The 16,475-nt window shown below is 41.8% G+C and overlaps 1 protein-coding gene across 1 annotated transcript in view; it reads left to right on the top strand.

Annotated features, from left to right (window-relative positions):
* Positions 1–14,085: 14,085 nt before the first annotated feature.
* Positions 14,086–16,475, top strand: part of LOC117460339 (kelch-like protein 38) — a 4,722-nt gene continuing 2,332 nt past the window's right edge. The window contains exons 1-2 of the mRNA XM_034101697.2: positions 14,086–14,271; positions 15,270–16,475. The exon at positions 15,270–16,475 is cut by the window's right edge and continues 9 nt beyond it. Coding sequence (XP_033957588.1) covers positions 15,271–16,475 — 1,205 coding nt within the window. The 5' untranslated portion in view covers positions 14,086–14,271; position 15,270. The remainder of the gene's footprint in view (positions 14,272–15,269) is intronic.

Below are 16,475 nucleotides of genomic sequence, written 5' to 3'. Positions count from 1 at the left end.
CGTGCATTACTGCTTTTAAAGTATTTAACATATTTGCATAGAAATCTGATCTGTCTGCCTCCTCAAAGAAATGTGAAGAAGTTTGACTTTTTACGATCTAGGGATTAAACAAAAAGAGATGAACTACTGTTGACTCAAACATTAATACACCTTACTCTCGTCCGCCTGTCTCCCACGTCATATTGACATTGATAACCACATGAAAATCTCCTCTAGCCCCTTGGATGTTGTGCCAACTCATTATTCAGGGAAGCATTGACCTTATCCTGCATATGATTATTGAGCTCTATATGTCCTCTGGTTGTGCAAAGAATCCAAACATGGACCAACAGCTTCACAACAATGACACATCAATTTCCTCTTTACAAATATTACTTTCTTATAATAAAACAATGCATTCAAAACATTTAAAACAGGTAGTGTTAATTTTAAATGCTACACTAAAAATATGTTTGATTTCAGCTGAGTTTGTAGCTTGTAGTGGTTGGAAGGCCTAACATTTTCACTTGATGAATGATGACAACAAATAGATTACAGTCATAGTCTCTGCTATGGTTGAAAAATGTGCCTAGGTTAACTGTATCTACATTTTTATTTGCAAAATAAATCTGTTTTCAGTATACATTTTATTGTAATTATCCGTTTTATTTTTTTATTCAGGATGTCTCAGGGGTTGAGATCAAGACAACAAACTCACAATCACCACACAATTGACCCAGTGGTGATTCCTTAATGACATAACAACTGTTAAAAATGGATCCATTGTGTCAAGAGATGACAACAAAATTCACTGGTGATATTATTATAATGCATTATTCATTTAAATGCAGTGCGTCAGTGAACTATAAATCACCTTATGCTTGGTCATAACTCTGCTGCCAGACTCCTAAGGAAAAGGCTCTGCTCACATCAGTCAACGTTTAGCTCCATTACGCTCGAGTGTTTTTTGGAACATATTTTTTAATTTAAATGACCTCCTATGCAGTGCATGGCACAATCCCAGAAAAGAAGGCTACACTTTTAAACACATCTCACCAAGATCTTCCTCCAAAAAATATAATCTTAGCCATTTGGACAATATGTTTTTTCTTGTAAAATGTGCCTTAAGATACATTTATTTGATTTGTTTCTGCCAATCTGTGTTCATTTCAAAATGGTGTCAACAGATATATACATATAAAATAGTAATATGAGTTTATTTGCTATGAATTAATAGGACCCAGGGTTGTTATTTTGGATACGTCTTGAAAAGGCTGTTCTTTAGAAGAAAAGAAAAAAAGACTACAAGTATTTTCTCTATGTGGCCTCAAGTAACACATAGGCAAAGAACTGTGACATTGTATAAGAGTCTCAACCCATAAACCTCTTATCTGTGATGCTGAACAACACATTTGAACAATGTTTCTTCTGTTAGAAGTGCATTAGGAAAGTCTGGTTCAGCTTTAGCGACTAAAAGGAATTGAACAGCATTGCTAAAATGTTAGTTATGTAACCAGATCTCCATCAAGAAGAGGCCTCTACAGGGTTCGTACGGGTGCTTGAAATCCTTGAAAATGCTTGAAATTTGACGTGGTGTTTTCAAGGTTGGGAAAGTGCTTGAATTTTGGGAATGGTGCTTGAAATTGAGATAAAGTGCTTGAAAATGTAAATGCTTTACTTTTACAAAAAATTGCTGTCTGACTGAATAGTTCGCTTTTTAAATTAAAAGAAAAGAATTGCTTCACTTCTACATAAAACAGCTCCGCTGCGGCCTTTGCGCGCTATGCGCGCGACCTGCAAGTGTTTGTGTTACGTGTGTGACCTGGGCATTCTGATGAGAGTGATAGATGACTGTGTGCCAGGAGGTTGCCGTTTCAACGAGCGTTGGCTAGCAGAAGACCAATACAAGCCATGGCTAAGACGAGGGTCAAGCCCACGAGTAGCCTCCTGCAAAGTTTGCAAACAAATAACGATGCGAGAGTCGGCGCTGACGAGCCACATGAAAGGTACGCCGTAGAAGAGCATTTTAGGTTAGGCTAACGTTGCATGTTACTTTTGTTTAAGCTAACGTTAGCGAGCTGAATAGCGAACTCGATTGAGGGATAATAATAATTGCAGGGGACAATCATTTCAGAGGAGCGTACCTATGGTATGTGCATTACAGTCGCCATCGTGTGGTGTTCAGAGGATGAAGCACTCACGGCATTTCGTGTTATAGTCATGAAATATAATCTATTGATTCGACATAGAGCGATTTTGAAAGCAATGTATTTCTACTGGTAGTATGTTTCGTGCCTAAACCAAATGTGACTTGCTCTATCGAAATCAGTCACATTGACCCGAAGACACATTTTCGTTTGTATTACTGGTCTCGGGGAAGCTCGCGAGTGTGTTTGTGTATTTTTGCGTTTGTGTAGGCTACCGGGGAAACACTCACAAGAAACACCGGCTGTTGCTATGCCTGCTGTGACGTTACATTAGTCCGTTCTCTGCTTGTAATTATGCCGAAGCTTCAAAGTTGTATTTATCATCTGAATTTGCCGAAACAAGTTTAATATTGTGAAAGCCAATACTTTGTTTATTTGAAAACAGATGAAAACAAACTGTCTTTTATATAATATTGAAGTATTATACAAGTAAAACTACATTTTGTTTTAATCCCATGTAATTGTAGAATGAACACAGTCTTCCTTTGAAGATATATAAGTCAGGTGTCTTGAGTAGTCACCTAAAATTAAAATTACTAAAATTACTAAAATTAATAAAAAATTAATAAAAAATTACCTAAAATCATTGTACACATTTGTAAATATTATTTTCCACTTGTTACCATTGTGAGTCGATTTCTATGCAGCTCTGCGTGATTTTGTAGCTACAATTCAGGCTAATACACTACCAGAAGTGGATAAGTACTCAGATGTTGTACTTGAGTAAAAGTAGAAGTACTCAGATCTTGTACTTGAGTAAAAGTAGAAGTACTCAGATCTTGTAGTGAAATAAAGTACTCAGATCTTGTACTTAGTAAAAGTAGAAGTACTCAGATCTTGTACTTGAGTAAAAGTAGAAGTACTCAGGTCTTGTACTTGAGTACAAGTAGAAGTACTCAGATCTTGTAGTGAAATTATAAGTACTCAGATCTTGTACTTAGTAAAAGTAGAAGTACTCAGGTCTTGTACTTGAGTAAAAGTAGAAGTACTCAGATCTTGTACTTGATTAAAAGTAGAAGTACTCAGATCTTGTACTTGTGTAAAAGTAGAAGTACTCAGATCTTGTTCTTGAGTAAAAGTAGAAGTACTCAGATCTTGTACTTAGTAAAAGTAGAAGTACCAGAGTGTAGGAATACTCTGTTACAGTACAAGTCCTGCACACTTGTTCCTCAAGTGAAAATAGAAAAGTATTCTCATCTAAATATAGTGAAAGTAGCGACAGTAAAAGTAGTCGTTGTGCAGATTGGTCCATTTCAGAATAATATATATGATATGTTTTATAATGATTGATCATGAAAGTGTTCTCAAAGCTGGTGAAGGTGCAGCTAGTCTGAAGTACTTTGTAGACTGCAGGGTAGCTGGTGGATTTACTCCAGGTGGAACTAAAGTCTGATTTAACACTTGATTATATTTCACATCATTCATCCACATCTGTAGAGTAACTAAAGGTGTTAAATACATGTAGTGCAGTAGAAGTACACCATGTACCTCTGAACTGTAGTGGAATAGAAGTACACCATGTACCTCTGAACTGTAGTGCAGTAGAAGTACACCATGTACCTCTGAACTGTAGTGGAATAGAAGTACACCATGTACCTCTGAACTGTTGTGCAGTAGAAGTACACCATGTACCTCTGAACTGTAGAGGAGTAGAAGTACACCATGTACCTCTGAACTGTAGTGGAATAGAAGTACACCATGTACCTCTGAACTGTAGTGAGTAGAAGTACACCATGTACCTCTGAACTGTAGAGGAGTAGAAGTACACCATGTACCTCTGAACTGTAGAGAAGTAGAAGTACACCATGTACCTCTGAACTGTAGTGGAGTAGAAGTACACCATGTACCTCTGAACTGCAGTGGAGTAGAAGTACACCATGTACCTCTGACTTGCGTTCACTACCAACCTAAAAGTACCTCAACAATTAATCAATAATGTATTGAAAAGTTATTTGGCTGATTGTTGTATATCGGCTCAGCCAGGTTATATGGGAGGCCCAGTCTACATACAGATCACTAATTTTGAAATATTAAACTTAGTTTTCTTTTCTTTAATTTTTCATCCTCGTGTAGAAGGCTATCATGAAACACACATTTGGTTGTTTATAGCATAAAGAACATCTGATTTAATGTGAGGTAGGGAAATAATCATTTGAGTATGTTTATATAAATATGTAATTTACAACAGCTGTAAGATGCTTGAAAAGCTGGAAAATGCACCTTGAAAATGCTTGAAAAGTGCTTGAATTTGACTTTGGAAAAGGTGTAAGAACCCTGCCTCTATCCCACGGTCCCAAGGTCGAGGCTAACTGAACATGTTGATGTGAAAATAAAAGCAATGTGTGAGTGTTATTGAAAATGAGCATTTAGCTGAGCGCAAAAAATGCCACTCAACATTTTGTGCAAACCTGTACCTGTTATGTTTCCCTTAGTTCAAGTCTTAACTCACAGTTAAGGTCAGGAGGAAAAAGACTGTAAATGTAGGTTCAATGATACAGTGGGCAATAAACAGAAAAGTAACTTGAGAGGCAGCTCCTGAGGTCAAGGATGCTCACACTGAGCATACGAAATCCCTAACAGTGTTAAGAGGGTCTTTCTTTGAAAAAATGTCTATGCTTATAAACACAAGTTCTGCTGTTATCAGATGTAAAGAATGGTATTTGGATGCTGAAATCGAGCCAGCACATTAGCTTTAACAACATGCAGCCATTCCAGGAAAGAGATACATGCGTCCAAAACAAATGTAGGGCTCGAGAGTGCTTTCACAAGAAGGAGGCATCATTCATTGGAATGCTGAATCCAAATAGTCCTGTATCAGTGTTTGGATGATTAGCTCTTGATGGTCCTTTTACGTAAATCCATACACAGGCACCGAATGGGTCTGGTTTGACAAAACACTGCCATCTTAGACAAGGTCAGAACCGTCGTTATCAGAAAGCTGCATTATCTGCTACTAAAGTGCATTCCATTAATGTGGATGCTGTTTAGAGATGTGTGGGAGGTGAATGAGGAAAGAGTGGGGAGTGCGGGAGGAGTGAGGGGAGAGCAGTGTAACAGGTTTCCAGGAGGACATGGGGAGGCAGAGAAGAAGAGGAGGGAGCTGTGAATGCAACACAAATGGTAACTTGGTGAAGCCAAGAAGAACTTAGAGGAAAAGATGGATGACATGAAGAGGGGGTGAGGTAGAGTTCAGCATAATGAGTGAAGAACAGTCAGATCAAAACAGGTAGGCTTGAGCTGAAAACTTTTAAGGGTTATGTTTGAACGAAAATGTTGTTCGAATTCAAATAAATGCTTCTCCTTACTGAGGGGCCCTTGAGCAAGGCACTGAGCAAGGCCCCTCAATCTCCACACTACTCAGCTGGCAGCTTCCCAACAAGCTTCAAATCAGTTATCATCTTAGGGAGCATATTTTTTAGGTGGTATGACCCTGCTCAGGATGCCATTACCATCTTTTGGGAAGCTGTGTCACAGGGAGGTTGAACATTTTAAGTAGCAACCTCTAGTGGCCAGAGTAATTATGACGTCGGCAAAGAAGGAAGTGGTAAGAGTTAATGGTAGAGGTTGGGGTTCACCAATGGGTCAAACAAACTCAGGATTTTCAATCAGAAACACACATTTGTGTCCTTTGTGAAATCAAAGTCAACATTCTGACTTGATTAAAGTTACGTTGGTTAATCTATGTAAATCTCTGGCCTCTTGGCAAATATAAGTCCAATACGAAATCTTAATTTTGCTCTGTTGTTGGTCTCCACCAGCTACTAAGGAAATAACTCTGTAGTGCTTCCCTATGTTCATATAATAATATAATTTGACAAAAGGTAAGTTTTCATATAATATAATATAATAATTTGACAAAAGGTAAGTAGTCCACATTGGGTTTTACATTTTTTGTTGACATTACATTATCTGGAGCAGCCTGGAAATGATAACAATGATACTAAAATGTTTCGCATTACATATTGTTATTCGATCAACTGTTACATTTAAACATTGAATGGAGCAGCTTCAGTGATGATAAGGAAGGGGATTCTTCTTTTCCATCAGAAACGTATTACTTTCTTTTTAGTGAGGGGTGCCATTTGTTCGTGCTGCTCTACAAAAACATTTTATTTAGCTTTCCAAATAGTATACTTGAGAAAGACTGGCTTAAAATAGTATTTTATCTGTGGTTTGAAACACAAGGCCAGCACAATATTAAATAGAACATTCCATAAGGTAAGATATATGATATTTTCCATATAAAGTCGGAGGCAAGCCCCTATAGAAGTGTTGCAGCAGTTTTGATTGGGGGTCGGTTTAGCGGCACACCATGCCTTTTCATGAATTATTCTTTTGTGTTATCATGGACTCACTGACCCTGGGTGAACCTTAATACCCCTAATTTGCTCTGTTTTGAAACCTCTGCCTGTCCCTGCATCCACCACTCCCTCTGTGTCCATTTGTTTCTCTGTCCGTCTGCCTCACGGCCAGAAAACAGAGGGCAAAGACCATCATAGAGGCCTTCAAAGACATCTGAGCAATTTCAATTCCCAAAAGTGTTCTTCTCCTCATCCCCTCTCAATATATATTCCCTTTCCCTCTGTACCGTTTGCAGCGCTTTCCTCTCTCTGTGTTTGTCTCTACATCTTCTCTGCATTTGTATATTTTTGCTATCTGTCTCTTTTCCACTATATTTATGTCTTGCTCCTTTGCTCCCTTTACTACATGTCATCGCTCTGTCTCTCTCTTCTGAACCTCTGGCACACCTGGCTGGCTGCGGAGAGGCTGACTCTCTAAAGACATTGGCTTTAGCTTCTGCTGCTAGTGGAATATCAATATATGCTGCACACACACATGCTCACCCCCTCACATGTACCAACATATAGCAAACTCAAAGGGCAAACACATATCTCCATCCCCACAGCACTAACCCCCACAGTGTAGGTGACTCTATTAGAGTAGACATAATGGCAGGCTGTATTTTCCGTGTGGCACAGCAGGCTGAATGACCACCATAACATCAAGAGAGGAACATTGGGAGAGCTACAGTGGAGGGTACAATGTTTTTCCCTTTCCACCTCTACACTTTTTGTTTCTACAAAGCACCTTTTTTCTTTCTCAAAAAAACATGTCCTGCGTGTGTTGGTTACATCAGAAGAATTTTAAGCAGCTAACTGTAAGCCCTTTAAGACCTCATCCATGCTTGGGCCTGTGTGAATGTACACACGCACGTGCGCGCGCACACACACACACACACACACACACACACACACACACACACACACACACACACACACACACACACACACACACACACACACACACACACACACACACACACACACACACACACACACACACACACACACACACACACACACACACACACACACACACACACAAACCACCCTACACGTTTCACTATCTCTTTGTCTCTGTATAGGCTTCTCCTCAAACCTCCATCTCCCCCCCCGCTCTTTGTTGATTTACGTGTGGACGTCTCTCCATCAAAGCCAGATGTATCTCAGCGTTGCCTGGCATGGATCTCTTGCACTTGGGAGTATTACCCAACGGCAGACTGATTCAAGAGGTTATCACATTATTCTCACTGTTTAAATTGATACTGTGTCAGAGTAAATAGCCATTTCAGATTTCACATCAGAGGTGCAATGTTTAGATGAGCAGATAAATAGCTTTGTTTTCTTTCTGTGTATTTTTAGAAAATAGCATTTTTGGGCTCACCTAAAAATAGCTTAAAAAATAGGAAACCAATTCTCATCTTAGCAGAGTACGTGTCTGTTGTTTACAGACTGACTGCGAGTTTAGCCTTGAGAGCTTCTTAGAAGTCACAGGGAAAAAAGTCAAAAGCAATTTAATGCTTGAAATTTGCATAACGTTGGCCTGACACCTAGTGGATACAATAATGTTGTTCTGAAAGGGGAATCAGCAAAACAGAACAATTAGATTGGGTCTCTATTAACCATCTTTTATTTCTCAAAATCAACAATACCTCACATGTTTCAGCTGCCATATGATACCAGAATGTTGTGTCTGTGCACTATTTCTATTCATTAGTAAGAAGTCAAATCACCATCCATCCATCCATCCATCCATCTTCTCCCGCTTATCCGTGGTCGGGTCGCGGGGGTAGCAGTTCCAGCAGAGAGCCCCAAACTTTCTTTTCCCTGGCGACATCAACCAGCTCTGACTGGGGGATCCCAAGGCGCTCCCAGGCCAGCGAAGAGATATAATCCCTCCACCTGGTCCTAGGTCTACCCCTTGGTCTCTTCCCAGCTGGACGTGCCTGGAACACCTCCCTAGGGAGGCGCCCAGGTGGCATCCTAACTAGGTGCCCGAACCACCTCAACTGGCTTCTTTCGACGCGAAGGAGGAGCGGCTCAACTCCGAGTCCCTCCCTGATGACCGAACTTCTCACCTTATCTCTAAGGGAGACACCAGCCACCCGGAGGAGGAAACCCATCTCGGCCGCTTGTATCCGCGATCTCGTTCTTTCGGTCATGACCCATCCTTCATGACCATAGGTGAGGGTAGGAACGAAAATGGCCCGGTAGACAGAGAGCTTTGCCTTCTGGCTCAGCTCCCTATTCGTCACAACGGTGCGGTAAAGCGACTGCAATACCGCTCCCGCTGCTCCGATTCTCCGGCCCATCTCACGCTCCATTGTTCCCTCACTCGAGAACAAGACCCCGAGATACTTGAACTCCTTCACTTGGGGTAAGGACTCATTCCCTACTTGGAGTGGACAGTCCATCGGTTTCCTGCTGAGAACCATGGCCTCAGATTTGGAGGTGCTGATCCTCATCCCAGCCGCTTCACACTCGGTTGCGAACCGATCCAGTGAGTGCTGAAGGTCGCAGACCGATGAAGCCATCAGAACCACATCATCTGCAAAAAGCAGTGGTGCAATCCTTAGTCCACCGAACTGCAGACCCCCCCCCCCACGACTACGCCTCGAAATCCGATCCATGTATATTACAAACAGGATTGGTGACAAAGCGCAGCCCTGGCGGAGGCCAACCCTCACCGGAAATGGGTCCGACTTACTGCCGAGGACCCGGACACAGCTCTCGCTTTGGGAGTACAGAGATTGGATGGCCCTGAGTAGAGACCCCCTCACCCCATACTCCCGCAGCACCTCCCACAGTAACTCCCTGGGAACCCGGTCATACGCCTTCTCCAAGTCTACAAAACACATGTAGACCGGATAAGCGTACTCCCAGGCCCCCTCCAGGATCCTTGCGAGAGTAAAAAGCTGATCCGTCGTTCCACGACCAGGACGAAATCCGCATTGTTCCTCCTCAATCTGAGGTTCGACAATCGGCCTGACCCTCCTTTCGAGTACCTTGGAGTAAACTTTCCCGGGGAGGCTGAGTAGTGTGATGCCTCTGTAATTGGCACACACCCTCTGATCCCCCCTTTTTTCAAAAAAGTCAAATCACACAACGTACAAATGATTGTCAAAGAAAATCAACATTCATAAACAGATGAGCTGTATAAGGAAATGCCATCAAGTTATAATCTTTAAGGTTCTTATCAAACCACACTACTATACTACAGGGGTCCCCTTAAAAGCCAAATACAAGAACAAGAATCTTCAGGATCAAAACTTTAAGGGCTATACAAGACCCGATGGGGTCATTAATGGCTCAATGCTTTATAAAGCTTAATAATGACCTTGTATAGCTCAGATAACCAACTATTCCTATTGGCACTGTAAGAATCATTATTTATTTATTTTTCACAGATCCAAGTGCTGGCTATAGTCCTTTTTGACTCTGCTGTGGAAGCGAGGCATGTTTTGACTGAAAGTCTCAGCAAACTTAGTCCAGTGGGTGCCCCCGGGGGCCAAGGCGAGTTATCTCAACCGACAAGACAAAGTGACAAACTACTAAAGTTCAGACCAAACCAAGAAGAAAGGCAGTCAGGAGGAAACTTACAATTGAGTAATAGAAACAGGTACCATCCTCATTTAAACAGAAAAGCCAGGTTATTGTGCTGGCTTTTAACTCTTCCCTGGTGGAAAAGCAAGTAGCAATGATGCAAAGGGCTTCATTCACTTCCACAATGAGGCAATACAAAAGGCCTTAATTGAACAAACAGAGATGAAAGGAAATCATTACCAATATAGGGATGGGTGCTCCCCTTTTCCCTAGGTTGTCTTTAGCCTATCACAGAACAGTGAAATGAATACCGACAAATTGTAAAAATAAATAAAGAGCTCCATATCCAAGACAAAATAAGTCTGAGTATATAAAAGAGAACAATTCAAATGAAGTTAAGCACAGAACAGGAAGTAAACTCAATGTGAACTCACTGTCCATGTTGCTTTCAAATTGTCTTTGATTTGACCATGGAGAGCAGTCTGTCCTTACACACACACACACACACACACACACACACACACACACACACACACACACACACACACACACACACACACACACACACACACACACACACACACACACACACACACACACACACACACACACAGACACACACACACACACACACACACACACACACACACACACACACACACACACACACACACACACACACACACACACACACACACACACACACACAATACTAATCAGTGGGATCTAAATCCCCTGGGTATCGGCTCTATTAGACCATGTGCTTCTGAGAAGATAATCATTTGGTGATATGAAGATACAGGCGGGTAGCGACAGTAACGCTGCTGCATAAATGCTCTGCTGCACACTGTGTGCCAGTGCCTTAACTTTTAATATAAGTTGTTGCCTGAAGGCAGACATTAATGAGTCTTTCCTGCCAAGGTGAGGGAACAGAGATAGCAGTCAATGTGCTTAACTTTAAAGGATGCAATCAAGGCTTTGAATATGAGAGTGTGTGCTATAAAATAAATGACACTGCTGTCCTCTGGGCAAACAAGTTAACTGTTTGCCCTCCAATATGCAGATCGATGAGATAGTTTGAATGTCAATATCACACATGAAGGGTTTATACAACAGGAGGTCCTCATTTTAAGTAAACAGAACAACTTACTACCTTACAATTTAGCCTGTTTAGTGTGTATCTAACCTTTAAACTGTCAAACTCAATTTCATCGCGGGCCACATTAGCATTATGATTGCACTCAAAGGACCGGTTGTAACTTTAAGACTATATAAATATACATATATAAATATATAATATATATTAAAGGTGGGGTATGTAATTTTGGAGAAACCAGCTCGAGTGCGCTAGAATTTGAAAATACACGACCGGAGAAAATCTGCCACTTCCTTACAGAGCCCCTCTTCCAACACACACGAACGCGCACATGACCAACGAGGGCACGAGATAAGTTTGTGCACAGATGGAAGGCTGACAGGCAGGTCAGACCCGGCGTCATGGGCGGGCCCCATGGGGCCGGGCCCGCCCATCCAGGATTTGGGCCCGCCCATCCAGGATTTGGGCCCGCTGTTTTAATCAGGGCTGAATACAACATTTTAATTGTTTTATTATTATGTTCAGTGGCGGCGCCAGGGTATACTGGGGTACAGCCATACCAAGAAATGGCTTAGCCCCACCATGAAAAATGATTTTAAAGTAAGCAAAATAAAGTCCGCCAACTCGCGCGGAGTAAATTGCACAGACAGCAGTAAATACCGAAGACTAGAAACGGTTTGAAAACTTTTGTCACGTAGTGATCATCTTCTCAATAGAACATCTTCGATAATGTCTTCTGGCCAATCAGAATCACGATAACGATGTGGTGTTGTTGCAGGAAGTCCCGACGGAGAATACTTTTGCTGTAGCACATCTCTATATACATCGATACAGCAGGGGTTGGGTTTTCAGCATGTCAACTATTTCACCTGTGGAGAAATTGCAGGATTGGCTCCAGGTCGCCCTTTTTATTTACTACAAGACAAATGTGCCTTTTTATTTCATACAGTTCAATTTGGATTGAGACAGGGAAATAATCTAAACCTCATACGTGGCGTTTCATTGTCAAGGGGAGCGTAATTACGCTCATACGTTGTGGGACCATGGTTGGGACATATTTCGCTGTCGGGTGTTGACCAATCACGAAGCGTCATTTCTTGACTGGCAGCAAAAACAACCAATCACAGCAGTGCTTCTCTGGCTGGCTCTGTCCAATCACAAACAAGAAGTGTTCTCCCTAAAGGAATACCCTTTCCGTCCAATGTGAAATGCTGTGGTGTTTTGTGAAATGCTGTAGTGTTTTGTGAAATGCTGTGGTGTCTTGCACTTCAGGGCCACCGTAGAAATTGACCCAAGCCGGCTCTCTCACAAACTCCTGCTCTGTGCGCAAGCAGACCGCTGCACATGCTCTCTGCCTCGCTCAATCTCTCTCTCTCTCCATCCCTCAACCTTACTCCACCTCTCCACCCTGTGTGCGCTCAGGTTTGCCTGTGTGCTGCCCAAGTTGGCACAGCAACCAATGGATGTAGCCTATAATAAGACAGTCAACAGCTTTATGGCAAGGGTTTGGATGATGGTGGAAAACCGTGTCACAGGCTCTTTAAGATATTCATTGCTATCGCCGGGATGTTAAGAGCATTCCATGGAATATAACCAAACGTGTATCTCGAGCCGGTTTCTCAAACTTACCTACCCCACCTTTAAATAATGTATTATATAAAATGATTGGCTCTGTATTGGATTATTATCAGTTCTGGTAATAACTTCATAAAAAACTAAGTCTGAAAGCAGAAGTCTAGGGCAAATAATTCATAGCAAATATTCAACAATTACACCAATTGTATCTCATATTATATTCTTTGCAAGCTTTTCTGGGCCACAAAAATGAGGTCCCGGGCCGGATTTGGCCCGCTGGGCTTGAGTTTGACATCCCTGCTTTAAACAAACCACTGACCACACACTAAACTGGCAGGGAGTACAAAAGAAAAGGAACCAGATTTTGCCAAACTGACCTTTTGTGGACTGAACAGACACTAGATGGTGCTATTTGTTTTTGACTGCTTGTGACTTCTGGTTACCGTGTCACATGTGGAGTTATTGTGGTGCACTTACAAAGTTATCTTAAATGTAATCCTCATGCATGCCATTTGGTAATTTCTGGGTTGTATTGCATGTGTGTGCTGCAGTGTAGCCCTCAAACAACAACATGATGAGCTGTCCACATAGAAGCACAAGTCATTATGGTCTAAGCTGCTGATTTTGTGTTGTGCAATCGACATTAAAGTCTCGTGATCGTTGAATATAAGGGAGCTATTTATGTCTGATTTGAAACTCTGTAAACAAGTCTGAGTACAAGAAAAACATGTCACACTTTGTGATGATTGAAAATGCACTGTGTTTGTGTATCATTTTAATGTGCCTTTATGAAACGATCCAGAGTATTTGAGTATTCTCCAGCTTAAACGAACTGGCAATGGTTTGCACTTGAAAATGTGTTTAAGTAAAAATAAATATGCAGTTGCAGGACGTATGAAAAACCCCCCAGAAAAGTACAAAGAAAGGACACACCAGCAGCTGCTGTTGTTGTTGTTGTTGTTGTTGTTGTTGTTGTTGTTGTTGTTGTTGCTGCTGCTTAAAGTACATTTCTTTATGCTCAACGGATCAACAACAACAATGTTTTCTTAGACATATTCACTGCGCTCATGGGGACTTTGTTGTGATGCCAATGGTCATGGGCAGTAAGTCATGTGGTAGCTACCTCTGTGTTTATGTTTCTTCTGCAGTAAGTTAATCCTGTTAAACATGTTTTAGAGATATATGATAATAGAGATAGGGGGAAAGAAACTGAGATAAATAGACAGAAGTATTAGTGCGGGAGTCAGACATATACTGAGAAAACATGTGAGTCTGCAACCGTGTTTCCAAAGAACGGATCTATTTGTAGGGGAGGAATGTACACAGTGGCCTCGTGGAAAGGATCATAACAAACAACCGTTACGCAGTACGCTCCTACAAAGAGACAGCCCCCTTTGGATCACACAGACACACAGCAACAACACGGGAGCAAGGGGAAGAAGTATACAGGAAAATGTCAAGGCATCAGATATTCTGCTGAGATCTTGCACAGTGGGACACTCAGAAAACAATAAAGAGAGAAGAAGAACAGGTAAGAGATGTAAGGCTTCATTACCTGCCAGGAGCTTGAATGTGTTTTCTTTGTTATGTGATTTTGGCATTTCTCTGAATAGATGTTATGTACATCAAAAAAAGGTTTATTTAAACTTAATTCACAGTTGAAGGTACCATTTTATGTGTGTAGAATCATCTGTTCAAAATGATATTTTGGATTATGTTGCTTATAAATGGTTACTCCTACATTTATGCACATTTTTACATTTTGCATTCATTGTATTTATAACGCGTGTGACAAAGGGAACACCTGGATTCACATTCATCCAGTTTCAAAGCCAAAATAAAAACATTTAAAAATCATTTTCCAGGCTTCCTAGAAGCATCACATGATGTTTAATGACACTCCTGCAACAGAAATAGTTTGGGGGGGGGGGGGCTACGGCCATAATCTACTTTGACAATTAGTCTCCAATAGAATCAGACTGGCGACCTGTAGGCCCTATTTGCAAAAAGACTATTTTCTGAATGCAGCAGCACTGCATTTTGCACATCTACCCAAAGGCATTACATAACTATGTATTTAGAGTTTCCCATGAATATTTGCAGGCTAAACGTTGGTTTATGACGCAGGACTGTATTCAATCCAATTCCACTAGCCTTGCTCTGTGGTGATGTGTTTGTTAAACGACCTGTCTTTTAGGGGGGATTACAATCATTGAAGGCAATAATCAATTCTAAAATGTATTTCAAAGTTGTGACCTTTTTCTGGAAATATTTGTATTGCTGCATTAAAATGTAATCCTAAATAAAAATCGAATCCAGTGATTATCATTTTACCCAACATTAAAGTCACGCACCAATTTATTTATCTGATGGTTGATATTCATCCTTTCAACAGCAAGCCCTCAAATTACTTCTTAGCGAGTAAACATTTGACTAACATTCTAGAATTAGAATTTGTGTTAACGAATGTGACATAAAAAGCCTGAAAATCAACTGATTTGATAATAACAACATGTTTTTTCTCCACAGCATGGACCGACCAACAGTCAAGGTCTTCCACTACAAAGACAAGGAGCAGTCGTCCAACCTGCTCCTGCAGCTCAACAGACTGAGGCAGGACAACATCCTGACCGATGTGTCTCTGAGTTCAGATCATGTAGAGATCCCATGTCATCGTAACGTCCTGGCCTCCAGCAGCCCCTACTTCACGGCCATGTTCTGCCACAACTTCAAAGAGAGACAGCAGACCAAGATTGAATTGAAGGGCGTCACATCAACCATCCTGAGCAGTATCGTTGACTATGTTTACACAGGACTCATTAGTATCAGCATCGATATTGTGCTGCCCCTGATGCAAGCGGCATCCATGTTGCAATATGGCCGCCTTTTTGAGGCTTGCTCGAGCTTCCTTCAGGAGCAACTGAGCCCTGACAACTGTTTGAGCATGATAAGACTGTCTGAGATCTTGAATTGTAACAGTTTGAGAGACAAAGCAAAGGAGATGGCCATGAAAAGCTTCTCAGATGTGTCAGTATCTGAGGATCTGTGTGAGCTCTCCTTACCAGAGCTCATGGGATACCTTGAGGATGACGGCCTTTGTGCAGAGGAAGAGCAGGTCTTTGAGACACTTGTTTCTTGGATCCATCATGATCCTTTATCCAGGCGTGGTGCCATCAGTGACCTTTTCAAGAAGGTTCGCCTTCGCCACATCCATCCCACATACCTCTTCCAATTCATAGCCAACGACCCCCTGATCCAGTCCTCTAGCCTCTGCACCGAGCTCATAGAATCTGTGAGACGCCTGATGTTTTCTGTCAGTTCAAAATGCATTGGGGACACAGATTTCAAACCTCTCTGGGTGGCACCGAGGCGCTATTCCTACCATGACATCATGGTGGTGGTCGGAGGGAGGAAGAACAGTGAGCAAACCTCGAGGGAGGCACTCGTCTTTGATGAGAAGAGCGAGAAATGGGAGTTCCTCACCAAGCTGCCCATTCGTCTGTACAAAGCATCCTATGTGGCCCTCCACAGTGTCTTGTATGTTATCGGTGGTCTAACCACGGAAACAAAGTACAGTCAAGCCAGTACATCCGTCTACACCCTTTCCCTCAAGACCAACCAGTGGCGGACGGTAGAGCCCATGCTGGAGCCACGATTTGCCCACCAGAGTGTCTCCTACCTCCACTTCATCTTTGTCCTGGGCGGCCTTGGGCCTGACAGTCGACTGACAGGCAG

The sequence above is a fragment of the Pseudochaenichthys georgianus genome, chromosome 16, assembly GCF_902827115.2.
Source record: "Pseudochaenichthys georgianus chromosome 16, fPseGeo1.2, whole genome shotgun sequence".
Taxonomy (NCBI): Eukaryota; Metazoa; Chordata; class Actinopteri; order Perciformes; family Channichthyidae; genus Pseudochaenichthys; species Pseudochaenichthys georgianus.
Note: the sequence above shows the minus strand (reverse complement) of the source record. Positions and strands in the feature narration are given on the sequence as shown.